This window comes from Chrysochloris asiatica, unplaced genomic scaffold (genome assembly GCF_000296735.1).
Source record: "Chrysochloris asiatica unplaced genomic scaffold, ChrAsi1.0 scaffold00133, whole genome shotgun sequence".
Classification (NCBI taxonomy): domain Eukaryota; kingdom Metazoa; phylum Chordata; class Mammalia; order Afrosoricida; family Chrysochloridae; genus Chrysochloris; species Chrysochloris asiatica.
In genome coordinates, this window is record NW_006408651.1 from 5,949,800 (window position 1) to 5,967,570 (window position 17,771).

The 17,771-nt window shown below is 38.1% G+C and overlaps 2 protein-coding genes across 2 annotated transcripts in view; one reads left to right on the plus strand and one right to left on the minus strand.

The window, feature by feature from the left end:
* Positions 1–10,938, plus strand: part of IARS2 (isoleucyl-tRNA synthetase 2, mitochondrial) — a 126,200-nt gene extending 115,262 nt beyond the window's left edge. The window contains exons 17-23 of the mRNA XM_006869714.1: positions 1,696–1,821; positions 2,605–2,736; positions 3,532–3,638; positions 4,568–4,713; positions 5,385–5,575; positions 9,389–9,533; positions 10,719–10,938. Of these exons, the coding sequence (XP_006869776.1) occupies positions 1,696–1,821; positions 2,605–2,736; positions 3,532–3,638; positions 4,568–4,713; positions 5,385–5,575; positions 9,389–9,533; positions 10,719–10,861 (990 nt within the window). The 3' untranslated portion in view covers positions 10,862–10,938. The remainder of the gene's footprint in view (positions 1–1,695; positions 1,822–2,604; positions 2,737–3,531; positions 3,639–4,567; positions 4,714–5,384; positions 5,576–9,388; positions 9,534–10,718) is intronic.
* Positions 10,939–13,299: 2,361 nt separating this feature from the next.
* Positions 13,300–17,771, minus strand: part of RAB3GAP2 (RAB3 GTPase activating protein subunit 2 (non-catalytic)) — a 133,701-nt gene continuing 129,229 nt past the window's right edge. Inside the window, exons 32-35 of the mRNA XM_006869701.1 lie at positions 15,687–15,776; positions 15,205–15,426; positions 13,567–13,725; positions 13,300–13,455 (exon numbers count right to left, since the gene is read on the minus strand). Of these exons, the coding sequence (XP_006869763.1) occupies positions 13,300–13,455; positions 13,567–13,725; positions 15,205–15,426; positions 15,687–15,776 (627 nt within the window). The remainder of the gene's footprint in view (positions 13,456–13,566; positions 13,726–15,204; positions 15,427–15,686; positions 15,777–17,771) is intronic.

Here is a 17,771-nt window from a genome sequence, read left to right on the forward strand (position 1 = left end):
TTTTCCTGGATTCATAGTTGATACATTCCATATTCTGATTATTAAAGGATGTTTACAGCTGTTACTCTTTATTCTGAGTTATGCCCAGGAGATGAAGGTCCCGAGGTCTTTACTCCCACAGGCTTTATTCCATTCGCGTCATCATGGTCAGCTCTACTTTGAGGAGGCAGCTCTTCTTTTTCAGTCGCATTTTTAGTGCCTTCCAACATGAGGGGATCATTTTCTGGCAATATATCTAACAGTGGTTCTCTGCCATTCATAAGGTTTTCAATGACTAAATATTCTAAAGTAGTTCGTTGTTCCTTCTTCCTAGTCCGTCTGGAAGCTCATCTGAAACCTGTCCACCATGGGTGACCCTGCTGGTGTTTAGAATACCGGTGGCATAGCTTCCAGAATCACAGCAACTCACAAGCCACCATAGTACGACAAACTGACAAATGTGGTGGAGGGTTTTTTAAAAATCAAAGCTTTGAGACATCTTATTATAAAAAGTTAGGGTGGTATACGTAAATTAGAATGTACTTTAAAATTAAGCATATTATTTCCTTCATTTTTTAGCTTGACCTTTTAGTAAATCTTTAGCTTCACTCATTTTGGCTGCTATATAAGGAGATCCTCCCTTGTCTGGGTGATCTGAGATCATGATTCTTCTACGAGCATCTCTTATTTTTCCTTTATTAGCAGTAAGGCTTACCCCCAATATTAATGCTGCTTTCTCTTAGGTTATTTTGGATTCAAAGCTACCTCTGTAAAAGCCACCACTGAAGGCAGAATTTTATTAGACTTTGAAAAACTTGTATTAATGTTTAAATGCTGTATGGTTTGCAAAACATAATGGCTGCAAATCCTTCAGCAGCAATGGCCATTGCTATTAATTACTGCTGTCTCTGCCCTGCCATGGCTCTGGCTTGCCTACTCTTCCTTCACTAGAGCATGGCTTATCCCAGCCCTGAGGCTCTACTGGAAAGCCACACATTCACCCATGAACTCTAATTTTACAGTTAGAACAAACAGTGTAAGAAAAAAAAATGTGACTTGTAAGTTCAGATTTCGTTTTTATATTCTTGGCACTTAGTAATCCTAGATTTGATGACATCCTTTAAAACACTGATAATTGGCTTCATTTTGGAGTTGCTTTTATTGAAAAAATCACATCTATTTTACTTTCTTAGCTTTTTACTGCCCTCTTATAGGCGTGCTGGTGTGGTGCTGTGGGCTAATGCGCTGGACTGCACATTACTTTTAACTGCAAGGTCAGCAGTTCAAGCTCACCCAGCGCTCTTTGGAAACTCTATATAGGGTCGCTATGAGTTGGAACTGACTCAACAGCACTTAACAACACAACAACAAATCACTGTGGCATGTTTACTAGGGGATATTGCAAGAGAAAAGCTGTTTCTTCCCCCTCTTCCTTGCCCTGTCAACTATAAAATCCACACACAGTTTTCTGTCCAACCACCAGCTGTAACTGATGCACACAGAACACAGCAGGGCAGCGGTTCGGATGGCAGGGTATATACTCCTTTGCCAGTTTCATTGTTTTTAGATGCAACCTGGTTGCTGGCATGGTTAGCCTTTATTTCATTACAAAGCTGGTATATTTTTAAATCCTGTGTTCTAGCATTTCCTAAAACTTGTATTCAACTAACTGTAATAAAACATATTCTGTTTATATGTCTTTTTCTCAATGGAAAGGATCAAAGCAAAGAACCGCCTTATGGCGCTGATGTTCTTCGCTGGTGGGTAGCTGAGTCCAATGTCTTCACTGAAGTGACAGTTGGATCATCTGCACTCAATGCTGCCAGAGATGATATTAGCAAGGTAAGAGTCATTATTCTTACTTTTGAATGAAAGTGTACCTAGCCATTGTCAAACAAAGATACATGCACTACAAAACAATGAAAATGAGTTTGCCACATTTTGTAAGCATTTAAAAATACCCTGTACTAATTTATTTGAAAATCTTGGTTAATAATAAACTTTTTATGCTGCCTTATGCTTTTGATGTGCTTCTCATTTATTCTGTTTCTCTTTAAGACCTGGTGGTGCTGTGGGCTAAGCTTTAGGCTGCTAACCATTAGGTTAGCCACCAGCCACTCCATGGGAAAGAGTTACTCTTAGAAACCTTATATAGGGTTGCTGTGAGTTGGAAGGACTTCTGGTGTGGTGCGGTAGGGTCAGCACTGGACTGTGAACCAAAGGGTTGGCAGTTCAAATCAGCTTCCCCTCACAAACCATATATAGTGTAGCCATGAGTCAGAACCGACTCGATGGCATTTAATAAAAACAACAACATTGAGTTGAACTTAACTCCGACAATTTTGGGTTTGGGTATCTATTTTTTCCTGTGAAGTTGATGAAAATAACATTATCATCACAAATGAATAAACTGGAAGGGTGATTTTGCGTAAGGTTATATAAAATATAATGCCAATTAAATCTTTAGGCTATTGGAATGAGGCTGTTTTGCATTTGTAATATTATTTAAGAAACTGGCTTGAGTTGAATGAAGTGTAATTACAGGATAATATTATAACTTCTCAGAGAAAATTAAAGGTCTAATATTTTTATGTATTTACTTTCCCCCCCCCCCCAAATGAATAGCTTAGGAATACACTCCGCTTTCTTTTGGGAAATGTGTCTGGTTTCAATCCAGAAACAGATTCCATTCCTGCTACAGAGATGTATGTCATAGACCAATATATGCTACACTTACTACAGGATTTTGCAAATAAGGTAAGTGTGAATTAATAAGCTACTAGAAATACCAGCACTGTTGTATATTAAATATTTCATTTCACGAGAAAGAAACAAACTTTGTTAGAGATAGTAACTATAGCAACGAGAAAAGTTATACTTGAATTCCATACTTGGCTAGGTTGTTAGAGAACTTAGGTACAAAGTGATAACATTTCCTCCTTTGGTCGTCAGATCAGAAACAGTGAAAACAAACAGTAGACCCAAGTTTTCCTTTCAAAGACCGGATTTTTAAGATGAGCATTGTCTTTTTTTCCAATGGGAAGAAATAAAATAGCTATATTTTATTCATCTGCAGATGTTTTCCTCCTAAAAAAGTCTAGAAATTAAAAAAAAAAAAAAGACTACATGTTTCTTATTAATTACTTGCTTATTTTAGCATAAACACAGATTTTGTGTTTATACTAAACAACTAATTTGTATTTTCTCATAGTCTCATGTCAGATGGGAGTTTCACTGTGTAGGCATAGATTACTGGAGTGTTAGCAACCTATACTGTGGAGATTTAAAGTGGTATGCTTTTGTCATTTATAGCCTGATTCTTTTCTTTGATGAGTATTGTTTTATAGGTTTTAGACTAGTCAGTATTTCCTCAGTTGTCCTGTGTTATCTGGAAATGACCATTGGAAGAGCCTCAAGAGCTCTTGCATGTCACATATTTTCAGTCTGTTTGCATATGAAACACATTCTTCAAGGAACCTGTTTTGCTCATGATGACTTGCATATTCACTTGCTGGCCCTGGCTTCCTAATATGTCTTGCCTTTGTTCCCTAGATCACTGAGTCATATAAACAGTATGATTTTGGGAAAGTTGTTCGACTGTTACAAGCATTTTATACAAGAGAACTCTCTAACTTCTATTTCAGCATAATCAAAGATAGGTATGTATGGTGAAGATTAAAATAACTCAGCAAACTTTCCTTGAGTATGTGCTTGGCAGATATAGGGGAGACACTGAACAAGGTGGGTGGCATTGTACAGTTAGTAAAAAGGTGGGTTTTGGAGTAAAGTCTGATTTTGGTTTCTGTCCTGCAACTTACTACCTATATCATCAGGGGAAATGGAAACCTATAGTCTCTGTTTCTTCTCCTGTAATACCTACCTGGTGTGGTTAAGAAAATGAAGAGATAATGTGCATTATGTGCTTAATGCTTGATAAGGTGTTCAATAAGTAATAGCTGCTAATGTGAGGTAATGAATATCATACTTCTTTCTCTCAGGAGTTGACTAATAGTGAGGGCAAGAGCGGTAGATAGGCAGCTATTATATAGTAACACGGTATAGTGTTAGCAGTAGCTTTCTGAAGGAGGGTTTGGTGCTAAGTCAGTTATTGCTCCTGTATGCAAGTGATGATGCGATGCACACTTGTTAACAAATCTCGTGGAAGCTGTTAGCCCTAATCTACTCAAGGTTCTCCAGGACTTCCCACCTGGGGATTGTAATGCCCAAGTCCTCTCTGAAAGCACTGATAGCATTTTATGGGAAGTGGAGAGTCACAGTGTAAATATCAGCATCTAGCATGTTAGTTGTCCTGTAATACAGTCTAGATTCTGGTTAATATCTAGCTAAAAACCAGAATTGGACATAGCATAGCTAATTTTTTGAGGAGCTGGGAACACATGGAAAGAGGAAAGTAGAATAGAAGATAGAGTATTAGAAAAATTTTATGATGGAATATTTTACTCTTTAATTAGAAAATGGTTTAGAACCGTTAAGACTGCTACTATAAATGTAGACTGAGGCAGATCCTGTAGTGGTGGAAACAATACATAAAGTGATGTCAACTGCTGAATAAATTGTTCCTGTTCAGGCTTTATTGTGAAAACGAAAAGGATCCCAAACGACGCTCCTGTCAAACTGCATTAGCTGAGATTTTGGATGTAGTAGTTCGATCTTTTGCTCCCATTCTTCCTCATTTGGCTGAAGAGGTGTTTCAGCACATACCATATGCTAGCGGTAAGCAGTATTTCATTTCCTCTCAGGAGGGCATAGGTCTTCATTATACTTCATTCTGCTTCACAGGATGAGAGCCTCAGCGCACAGCATGTCGTAGACCTTTCGCAGTGCCTGCACTCCTTTGTCCAGGAGTCTGGCACACTGCTGACAGGCCTTCCGCCCTCTCCATTCTTAATCCTGAGAGATACTCAGTCCTGAGAAATGTCTTCATAAATGTTCACAAAAACATTTTAGTTATATCAAAACAAAATATAGAGCCTTTAGTAAATATTTTTATGATAGGTTTTTACTCTCCTGAAAGTATGAAGCTTGCAGCAAATGAGTAACCGAGGGTGTTTAGGAGGAGGAGGGCCTCGGCTCTCATAAGCTTCTACTCATAGACAGCTGCTGCTAGTTTCTATTTTCCTGTGCTTTTTGTTTTCTTTGGGATTTTACTATGTATGATTTTATTTTTGTATGTTTTATTTTTCTTTAAATGTGACATGATTATTTCTTAGTGTTGACATATATGATTGGTAAACATTTTCAGTGGGCCAATGATATTTCATCAAACGATTACTATAAATAACAGTTGTCACTTCCTCTTAATTGTAAATAGATAGTGGTGTGGAGTGCTTTAGAGACTGTTTAGATGTACATAAATCAGTTTCAATAGTGTTATCTTCCTGTAGAGCCCAGGAGTGTGTTTCGTACCGGGTGGATTAATACAAGCTCTATCTGGAAGAAGCCTGGGTTGGAGGAAGCAGTGGAGAGTGCATGTGCGATGCGAGACTCGTTCCTTGGCAGCATCCCTGGCAAAAATGCAGCAGAGTATGAGGTGGTCATTGTGATAGAGCCTGGGCTGCTGTTTGAGATAATGGAGGTATGCGGCAATTTCTGCTTTTTGAAATAGTATTTAGAATCTTAAGCTTAACCTAAAATTTGTAGTTGAAAGTCTACATATGAAATTTTTAAACTTTTATTTAGAAATTAGGATTTCTGTCTTCTAGTTCTGGTATTACCACTGATTCATGATAAAGTTTTACTGAACAGGAAGACAGCTGCCATATTCTTTGTTAGTGTTAGAATATACAAAAATGGGGAGGTTTTTTTTTTTTTTTTTTTTAATTTCATAAAGGGCCTTGTCTTTGGAGACTTTTGTCATTATAGAGAGTCAAAATAAATCTAAAAACATTTCCTTCCTTATCTCATGAGGTCTGGAGAAACTTCTTTTGTTCCCGTAAACCAATTGGATTGATTGCCTAACATGTCAGTGCAAAATCTGTTCTAGTCTTAATGCATGAGGCAGGAGAAAGATGAGGCTTTTAAAGATTATGGCTTCAGAAACCCTGTACAGGACCATTGTGAGTTGAAACCAACTTGACAACACTTAACAACAATACTTAAGATAACTGGTAATGAATATTTTGTTAAAAAAGTTTTATTGATATAACGTTCTAAAATTAGTCATTTCATTTTGGTTGATAGGCTAAATTAAGAGTTTATTTCTTAAATGTAGTTTTAGATTTACATTAAAGTACAGACAAATCCCAAATAACCACTCTTTCCCTACCCAGTTTCTCATACTATTAACATTTTGCAAATTCATTAACAATTGATTAATCAGTAGTGATACATTACTGTTAACTTAAGTCCATAATTTATATCAGGGATCATTGTGTTGTGTTTGCAGTTTTGTCTGTGGGTTTTGACAAGTGTGAAAGATCAGGCATCTCTTCTCTTCTATGCCTTTCACCCCAACTTGAGCAACTACAAATCTTTTTATCACTGTAACTTTGCTTTTCCAGAATGTCACATAGGTGGAGCCATGCAGTATTTATAGTCTTTTCAGACTGGCTTTTCACTTGTTAAGTGCCATCGAGTCAGTTCCAACCCATAGCAACTGTGTTTACAAGGAGTGGCTGGTGAGCTTGAACCACTGACTTTACAGTCCACGCATTACCACGCAGCATTTAGCTAAATGTAAAGTCCCCCATGACTTTTCATGCCTTCATTAGCTCATATTTTTTAATCAGTTAATAATATTCCACTGTATAGATATATCTTTTAATTTCTGGTACTTATGAATAGAACTGTCGTAGACATTCATGGGCAGACTTTGTGTGGATATGTTTTCTGTTCATCTGAGTAAATATTAGGAGTGAGATTATCTGTGGCTTTGCTACAAACTACCTTTCAAGGTTCTTTCAAAGTAGCTGTATCATTTTGCCTTCCCACCGTCAGTGAATGAGAGTTCCTGTTGCTCCAGTACTTAGTGCTTTGGATTTTAGCTGTTCTAATAGGGGTGCTCTAGGATCAGCACTGGATTGAAAATCACAAGGTTGGCAGTTCCCTCTCTACAGGGTTGCTGAGTCAGAACTGACTAGATGGCGTCCTGGTGTAGCACTGTAGAATAAGCAGTTCAGACCTACCCACCCACTACTCACAGTGTCACTGTGAGTTGGAACTGACTCAACGGCATGTAACAATAACAGCACCATCTTCTTTGGTGAAGTGTCTGTTCAGGCTATAGCACTTTTGAAGAGGGTCATTAGTTTTCCTGATAAGTTAAGAGCTCTTGTTGTATTTTAGATACAAAACTTTTATCAGATGCATTTTCAGACGTTTTCTCTTGGTCTTTGACTTGGCCTTTAATTTTTATGAAGTTCAACTTAATTTTTTCTGTGATGGATTGTGCTTATTTAAAAACTAACTCATCAAACACAAGGTCACATTATCTTCTATAAATTTCATGGCTTTTCATTGTATATTTAGGTCTGTGATCCACTTTTAGTTAAGTTTTGTGAGAGGTATAGATAGGGCCTATGTTTAATTTTTTGCATGCAAATGTCTTATTTTCCAACACAATTTGTTGAAAAAATGATCCATTCTCCATTGGCCTGCCTTTGTTATAGAGCAGTTGACTGTACAATGGGGTTTGTATGTGGACGCTTACTGTTTATCTGTAACACTGTTGATTTAGTCTTGAAATCATGTGGTGTCAGTCCTCCAATTGTGTTTTTCTTCAGTAATATATGTGAATCTAACTATGTGTTGGCTATTCTGAGTGGACAGATACATCAATTAACTTACTGGGGTTTTCATTGAGATTGCATTGAATCCTCACTGGGATCTTCACAGTATCAAGTCTTAGACCCACAAAATAGAGTATCTATCCATTTAGCATTTGTCATATGTTAAGTGCCGTCTAGTCTGCTCTGTGACGCGTGTTGTTATGTGCCGTCCGACCCATAGCGACCCTGTACAGGGTTTCCGAGGCTGTAAATCCTGACGGGAGCAGAAAGCCTCATCTTTCTCCCACGGAGCAGCTGGTAGTTTTGAATTACTGACCGTGAGGTTTGCAGCTCGATTTGTAACCACTACACTACCAGAGCTCCTTAGTGACCCTTTATAGGGTTTATGAAGAACGGCTGGTGGGTTGAACTGCTGACTTTAACAGTTCGAACTGACCTCACGGTCCAGCATATTATCTTACAGTGCCATAAATATCCTGTATATATTTTGATCTGTTTATACCTAAGATTTCAGGTTTGGTTTTTTTGATGTCAGTGTAAGTGCTGTTGTGTTGTAAATTTCAAATTCAAATTGTTCATTGCCAAGGCATATAGGAGAGTGAGCAACCATTACATATAAGGGGGCTGCAAAAAAGTTCATGAAAAGATAATGGAATTTTTTCCATGAGCTTTTTGAATCCCCTTCATATTAACTTTGCCTCCTTTTGCAACTTTGCTATATTTGCTTATTAGTTCTAGGTGGTTTTTTTGTTAGGTGGGATTTTTTTTTTTTACATAATCATATCTTCTCAGTCTGTATACCTGGTTTACCTTTTCTGCCTTATTGCATAAGCTAGGACTTTAGTACGTTGCTTGAATAGGAGTAGTGAGTTGCCCTGGAGTTTGCAATATGAATTTACAACTATTGTGAATCTACTTTCAAACGACATTTATGCTGCTTCACAGGTAGTGCAAGTCTCTGAAAGTATTCCAAAATCCTTCCTCTCAGCCTTCAGTATATTGCTATTATATATTTCCACTTACCTATAAACTTTTATCACTCCGTTGTTACTATAATTAAGATAAATTCCCTCAGTTTCTGTTTGTATGAGAATGGATAATGTGTCTGGATAACAGAATTCAAAGATGTTTTTCTTTCAGAACTTTAAATGTTTCACTCCACTATTCTTGTTTGTAAAAGTGTTATCAAACATTGAGATTCAGTGCACTTCTGAAGGTGTGTTTTCAGATTGCTACCATTAGTCTACATTTCTAAAATTGGGTCTTTGTTTATATAGCATCTTTGATCCCTCTTCTAATCTAGGAAGCCAAATACAGAAAACAGAAGTATGGGCTTTGCAGCTGACAGACTGGGCTTGAACTCCACCACTTGTTGGTTGAGAAACTTGAGCAAGTTAACCCCTTTGAACCAGTTTCATCATTTGTAAAATCAGTAAACACTGTGTGATTAGAAATAGTAAACATAGCATCTATAAAAATGCCTGGCATACAATATATTTTCAGTACTACTACTAATTGGTAGTTTTTATTTAAAACATATTAGTAAGAACTGATGCATTTAATAGTACATGAAACCAAGAGGTTTTTCATGAAAGAATATAGTGTCTATTTTTAGTAACTTCTCAGTTTATCCCTTATAATTTTCACTCTTTTATTACCAGATGCTACAAACTCAGGAGACTTCTAGCACTTCTCAGTTGAATGAATTAATGATGGCTTCCCAGACAACTTTACTTGCTCAGGAACCACGAGAGATAACTGCAGATGCAATTGAGCTTACAGGAACATTCTTAATCAATTTAGAAGGTAAGCAGGAAATTAGAAAAACAAGAACAACATCTTAAAAAACTTTCTCATAGTCTGACAACATATACAGGCAGTCCCCCTGATTCTGAACTAGTTCCTTTCCTTAGTCCATCTTGTATTTAAGGTGGAACCGTTAGGTTAGGTTCATATCTAGCGTCTTGGTATAGGTTAGGTTCATATCTAGCGTCTTGGTATATACTACATTGTGTACCTTTCCATGCTAAAACTTTTAAATACACATTTTTATATGTTTTGATGTTTGATATGAAATAGCACCCATTTATTACAAACCAATTGTACATTACTTGAATTTTGAATATAACGGGTTATATAAGGGTTTGGTTCCCAGCTGTGGTTTGTCTAAGTTGGGCATTTGTAATTTGTGGGCTGCCTCTATGAGGATGTGCTTGGAATACACCTTCCTATGGAAACAATACAGACAATGGCCGCATTTGTAACGCAGCTTTGTAATCCTACACAGTGAGCAGACGGCTAGGGGCTGGAGGGTGTTCCTTGGTTTGACTTAGTCATGGATTATTTTTATAAGTTATTTCTCTAACCTTTCTTAATAAGGGGTTAAAGAAACTTTACTGAATTCATTCCCAGTGACACCTTACAAAAGAAGTATTTTGTAGGTTTCAGTGATATAGGGATGCTTTTCATCCTCACTGGATGGAAAAAGAGGCAGAAGAAGCAAGCAGCTATTTCGTGAAGGTTCTCTGCCATTCATTGTGTTCAGGCCCAGCAGGAGGCTGGAGGCTGCTGTATACTTGAGCATTCAACATAAAGATCGTGCTAGACTTGCTCTTAAAAATAGTTTTTGCAGAAAGGTATCATTTACTTCCTTGATTATATCTTATTTGTCTGAAGTTTAAATAACAGTGGGAAAACTGTTTTCTTTTAACCAAGAAGTTTTGAGTGGGGTACTGCAGTTGTTTTCAGTTAGCTAGAGAGGCAGTGTAAATTATCAGAAACACGCCTTGGATAAGAGCTGGAAGAGGTGCTCTTCCTGAGCGGATACAGAGCTCAGTGGTTTCTAGAAACATTAGTCTCACAGGTTCAAGTGCCTCAATCCCAAAAAGCATCACCAAACCAGAAAGGAGAAAAAATGAAGCCAAATAGGAATACTGAGTGACTCAAGTCAGATGCCATTTCAGAATGTTTTGTGTGTATTTTCTTTCACAGGTGGTGATATTCGTGAAGAGTCTTCATATAAAGTAATTGTCATGCCAACTACTAAAGAAAAATGTCCTCGTTGTTGGAAGTATACAGCTGAGTCTTCCGATATGCTCTGCCCTCGATGTGCAGAAGTGGTTGGTGGAAAGTAGGACATCATTTTGTGTTTACCGCTATTTGAGTAAGAATCCCTCTGACACTACTGTCTGGGGTTAGAATGAATTCTGTAAGTAGTAACTAGAAAAATATGTTGTATGTTTGTATGTATATATGTCTCTATTATATTCCCATTTATAATGGATTTTATTCAGAATAAATATGCTTGCCTTCAGATGTGGCTGAGCAGAAATGTTTTATACTTTATAAATCTTTTCGACATAGTAAATGTCTGAAAATAAAACCATCCTAGAGAACTACCTTGTGTTGTGGCAGAAGTTGTCTCTTGTCAACTGAAAAAAAAAAAAAGTTTTACAAGGGAAATTGTACGTCAACATGAGGCTTTTGTGTAGGATCTGGGGAAAAAAAAATCCCTCAATGATTTCATTTATGCATGTTAAGAAAACAGTATGAAAGCTTAAAATTTATTTCACTAATTTACAGAAATTCACAATAACAAAATAGCAGTATATACAGAATTTCACTACTTACATAGTACATTACAGTAGAGCATTTTATAAACATTACAGTATTAAGCTCTTCTTAAGGATGGTAAATTCTACTCAGCAGAGATCTAACTTTAGAAGTCATGTTGGAAGAGGCCATTCCCTGTTATAATTACTTTGAAATGTCTCCTGTAGGTGAGTGTTATACTACAACAGTTAGGCTTTTCTTGTTATTTTGAAATTGTTCAACTTTTTAAAAATCCCAATTTAAAATAACAGTGTAACAATATAACATTTGACCTTAGATGATTTTTTATAACAAAGGTGAGACAGATATGCTCTTCAGATTTACAAATTTACCTGGCTCCTCTAGTTATAGAACAGGAATTTAAATGATCTCATATTTTTTCCCCTTCAGCATTATGTAATGGAATTAATTTCACAAGGTGAAAACATACTCTCATATAATACTAATGAAGGTATGTGTATGGAGAACAAGGGTTTATCTAGAAAAAAATACTACTGGGTATTGGTTTCACATCAATCAATAAATACAGTAAATGCAACAAACCTGTATTTCATGAACTACCTATTCTACTTATGGCTCTTTGTTGTTACAGAATATCCACATAGGTATTTTTCTTTCTTAAAAGCCCTTGATTAAATTTTTTGAAGTTTCTAGAAATGTTAAAACTAGAGAGTCACTGATTTGTGTCATGGGATTCAAGCAGAGGCAGGGAGGATGAACTGATTTCAGGCCCTTCCAGTGTGCTACTTCTGATCAGAATACACAGGCCCACCCCACATCCTCAGGACAGCTTAGAAATTTATCTTTCTAGAGTTCCAACTTGATAGTTATTGACAGCAGTAAGTTTTAGCAAGGTTTGGTTCTTATTTGGATGTAATGTTTTAAAAGAACACATCAGTAATTGCACTGTATGGCTACATTCCAAAGGTATACTATAATACTGGTATTTATAGAAAGAGCTCAAAGTACTTTTTATAGAGTTTTGGTTAATTTGGTGTGAATCAACAAATAATTCAGCACTTGGACTGCTCTAGGCACTGCAGAGTACAAAATTGTGTTTTTCTCCTCTCATCTCAGCTGTGAGGTAGGTTTGTGAAAGCTGAAATATGACTCAGCATATTCTGTACTGTTCTCAAGGCCAAATCCCAGGGCAAACAATTCTAAACACTTGCAAGGAAAATAAAGTTGGAATTAAGATTGTCTTTTTTATACAAATTTTACATTTTTACAATTACCTCATGTACATACAACTTTGATCCTTGGCAAACAGCAAATCTTACTTTAGAATTAATTTTACTGTGTTGGTCTCCTGTACCTCAGATGCTCACTTTTGGCAGGCAAATACAACAGGTTAAGGCTTGTACTAGGGCCCTTGGTGATCTTGAACTCATTCTTCCTCCACAAGCAAAGCCATCCACTTCTGATGGCCACCATATAACTTCTGGGAAAGGAATCAGTCAGCAGCCACAACTCCCAGCCAGCAGGGGGTTGGTTATTAAGCACATGAAAACATTTTTCCAACACTTACTAGACAAGAGAGTAGGATGCTTCTCCAGCTTTATGATGGGGACTGTACATGAACACACACAAATTTAATTACAATAGTAACATTTTGGGTATGAAATATATAATTTTATAACATAATCTGTAAATCAGCATAGCAAAGTTTTACAATAAAGCTACCTGTAAGTGTCTGAATTAGAAATAAACAATAAAACAGATACTGATAATTGTGATATAATTGATATTTGTAGTTTATCTTCCAGATGAACAAATAGAGTGGAATTTAGCTAGGATTACACTTTTAAAACTAATATACATTCTTATTTTACAAAAAAATAAAATATTCCTTCCAAAAAATTCCAGATCTTAACTATGTTAAATAACCATGCACTAATTCATGTTGTAATCACATAATTTTGAGACTATTGTCATTAGCATTTAACCCAGTGGGTACATGTCACAAAGAAGGAATGGATATGGCTTCCACAGCTTCAATGAGGTGCAAGGCTAGACTATACTGCCCATGATTTTCGGGCAAAAGCTCAATCACTTTATTTACTAATTTTGCAGTTGTTGCAATTGGCATTGAAGTGTTTTGAAGACCATGAGGATCCTGCAAATGAAACACAAAAATAACTCATTAGTTACATACAACTAAACAGTCATTGGTAGTCATTAATAGATAACGATCAGTGAGGAACTTAGCTCATTCTGTGGTATTTACCATTGCTTTCAGCCATGTACACAGCATGGGAGGAAGCCTGGCGAGCAGCTCCATGCCTTCTTTGGTCTGGGCGTGGAAGAGCGTGTAAGCCAGCCTCTGCCCTGTCACCACGAGGAGCTGAGAGGCAAGAACTTCTTTGTCATGAACCTGTAGAATGGCCTGAGCATTCAGGCATGGAAAAAAACAAAAAGGTTGTAGAAATGCTTTCAATTTGCAACAGGCTGCCAAGATTCTTTTTTGAGTTTAGCCAAGTCCATATCAAACATAGCATTTATAACCTGAATTTCTGCTTGCTACTTAACTGGGGAGTCTTGGTGTGGTGCTGCAGGTTAATGCGCTGGACTGCAAGGTCAGTATGAACTGCAGAGTCGGCGGTTCAAGCTAACGAGCCACTTCCCCGAAACCCTATTCAGGGTTGTTTAGGAGTTGGAATGAATGGCACTTAATAATCACCAACACCTAAGCTGGTGTGGCACTACACAACAAGCACTGGACTGTTAACCACAAGGTCGGTGGTTCAAATCCACCAGATACCCCTTGGAAACTCTATACAGGGACACTGACTCTATTGCATTCACCACACCTAAAGAACTGACTCTAAAGCACTCACCACCACCTAAATTTTCAGTTCAGTATGACTACACATTGAACATTTTTCAAACTTCTAGCAAAGGGAATCCTTATGAGCTCACATCACGACTGTTCAAAACCCTCCACCAATGCCTGGATGTTCCTCGTAATAACTGTGGGCTGAGATCTCTGGTCTGGCCCAGCCTGCCTGCCCCTTTCTTAATATGGTCACCACACTGGCCCTCTAGTCCTGAACCCTGCCACTCTAATCCCCTCTTACGGTCTTTGTTCTTGAACTTCTGTCTCAAACACTTTCCCCCCAGTTTTCTGAGTGGCAGACTGCTGCTTATCCTTGGGGTCTCACCTTTTATCATCCTTGTGGTGGTGTACCGTGGAAGTTGGTTCTGACTCTTAGTGGCCCTGTATAGGGTTTCTAAGGCTGTAAATATTTATGGGAGCAGAAAGCCTCATCTTTCTCCCGAGGAACAGCTGGTAGATTTGAACTGCTGACCTTGAGGTTATAGCATCCCAGCTTGCAATCCACTATGCTACCAGGGCTCATTATGCTTTGTAGTAACTCCTGCTTATTCAAATCCTATTTATTTTCTCATAGCACTTACCACTCAATATAACATTTTTGCTCCTAATAGTGGACTCTCAGAGTCCTGGTGTGGTGCTGTAGTATCAGCACTAAACTGCTAGCCACAAGGTCAGCAGTTCAAACCTACCAGCTGCTTGCTGAAAACCCTTACACAGGGTCACTGTGTTGGAACCAACTTGTTAATACTTTTACATAATGACAATAATGGAATATCAATTTCTTACACTACTGTTTTGTTTGATGCTGTATTTCTATGCACAGAATAGGCCCAGCATACCGTAATTTACTAAGTTTTGACTGGAAACAGGAAACTAGTTAGTTTTATATTTTTACCATTTTCTTGTTCTATTTTTGTGCCTAGACGTTCTAACAAGGAAAAGCAGAAAGCTCTGCTGGATACTGATTGTTTCCTCCAACTGTCAGTGTTACCTTGAGCGCTAGGAACTGATTGAGAGGGTCATTATTACCTCTTCTCCCAATTGATCAACTCCGTGGTTGTAGAGTTCCCCCACATAATGTCTTCTAACAACATCTTCACTAACTTGGAGATGATGCGCTAAATCCACGGCTAGGACTGGCCAATCTTGGTCTTTCCCAAAAGGAGTGCTTACTGCTGCTTCTGTGGGATCTTTGTCCTTGGCAACTGAATGTTGGGCCTGGACAGCTGCGCTAACAACCTTCAGCAAAAACTTCAAAAATTGGAGAAAGAGAATAACGTTTTGTTAGTATCTGTTTTCCTTAAAAAGCATCTAAGACATCTAAGTCAAAGTAAACTGTTGGCTCTTTTGTCTGTCAGCAGTGGCTTTAGCACTAAAACAGTCTACTCATCAGAAAAGGAGCACGTAATTTAAAGGGGAAACAAGCTACCAAGAATACTCTTGAATGTGATTATTCTTCAAAAGCAGCTACAGTCTACTCCTGGCCCCCACAAGAAACATAACTAATTTACCTGTTGTCGCGCAGAAATAAAGTTTGGGTCCATTTCCCCACTAGGTAATAATTGAATTGATGTTAGGTCTTTGAAAAAGGCATTTTTTCCCTAAAGAGAAAGATTAAGAAATAATTAATTTTTTTTAATGGGGGAAGAAGAAATGTTTTAAAATAAAGTTGTTCGCCTTGAACAGTAAAATTTTGGAATTTTATTTGGGAATTCCCGGTTATGAGCTGGGCTGTTAACCATTAAGGTCAGCAGTTTCAATCTACTAGTTGCTGCACGGAAGAAAGATAAGGCTTTCTGCTCCCATAAAGATTTACTGCCTTGGAAATCCTAAACAGGGTCACTGAGTTGGAATTAACTTGGTGGCACACAACCACCAATGTCAGTGGGTCAAACCCACTAGCTGCTCCTCAGAAACTCTACATGGGTCAGTGAGTCAGAACTGACTCAACACTTAAGTTTTTATAACAATTATGTAGTGTGTGGTAAACAGCCATTAAAATACCCCCCCACCCCACACACTTCCTGCTATGTATTGTGTAAACCCTTCTTCTTGAGTGTAGGATCATGATAGAATTAGGCAGGAGTGACAGCCCTGATCTCCAAGACGAGATTACAAAAGGGATGTGGTGACCACTCTGCGTTCACATTCATTCTCACTCACTGAAGAAGTCAGACGCCATATTGTGAGCTGCCCCAGAAGAGGCCCACATAGCAAGGAACTAAATTCTGCCAACAACTGCATAAGCCTGAAGTGGGTCCCCATCGCAGCTAAACCTTCAGATGAGACCATGGCGCTGGCCAAAACCTTAAATGTAACCTCACGAGAAAACCTGAGTCAGAGGCATCTAGGTTAGGGGACCTGGATCCTGACCCGTACGTTGTTAGTTGTTTTCACTAAGTTTCAGGATAATTTGTTATTCACGGGTGTAACACTGTAGGATAAGCATTGGACTGCTAGCTGCAGGGTCAGCAGTTTAAACCCACCAACCATTCCTCAGAAACCTTATACACGGTCACTATGAGTTGGAACTGACTCCGATAGCACTTAACAATAGGTAACTAATGTGTAAAGTACACACTGAATCCTTTTAAAACACCTTGTTTAAGAGAACAGATGCGTCTGTAAAGCCAAACAATATCAGAAACCAAGATTTCATAAGGTTTTTGGATTAGAAGGATTTCATCAAGTGAAAAGTACATTTGCCTTCACAGCGGAGCATACCAGCACTCCTGATAAGTTATCCTGGGTAAATGACCACACCACCCTAGGGGATTGTTTCTGCAAACAAGAAATCTCAGGTTTTTTCTAACAAACCTTCTAGACGTCACCTACAATTCTATTTTCTTTGGTTTGCTGAGTTAGGTAAGACTGCTCAGGCTCCAATGATAAGAAACCCCAAACTTCTCAGGACCACACTTACATTTTGGACATCACTGTCTGAAAGTTTTCCCACACCCCTACAGTCTGTTCCTCTAGAATTTCCATTCAATGGTTTAGATACAAGGGAGCCTGTGGGGTAGGGTGTATGTGGTCAGGAAACACATTTACTATTTCCTGTGTCCCCATGTTCCAGACACTGCTAAGCAATTTATGTTGAATACATCATTAACCTCCATAACAACCTCATGAGGTAGGCACTAGGCTCATCTCCCCTTTGTGAATGAGAAAACCAAGCTATGAGAAATTAATTCCAGGTAGTAAATAGCAGAGCTGGGAATCTGTTTCACTAGCCAGTAAACTAGCTGCTATTGAGGGAATTCGACTGATGATACCTTATGTGTGTCAGTAGAACTATGTTCCGTGGGGTTTTCAATGACTACTTTTTTAGACGTACATTGGCAGGCTTTTCTGCCAAAGAACCTGAATGGACTCACACGTACCACTTTTTGCTTAGCAGTTGAGAACATTAACGTTTGCACCACTGAGGAACTCCCAGGAAACCACACTGCCTCTGGAGTTGCTAACAGGAATCCAATAGCTTACTCCCCTCACCTCAACAAGCTACGGATTGAGAGGGTAGTTAATGCTGTACTTGTGCAGTTCCACTAATGAGCTGGGTGTGTTTACATTAGAGACTTGCTCGTCCCAGCACA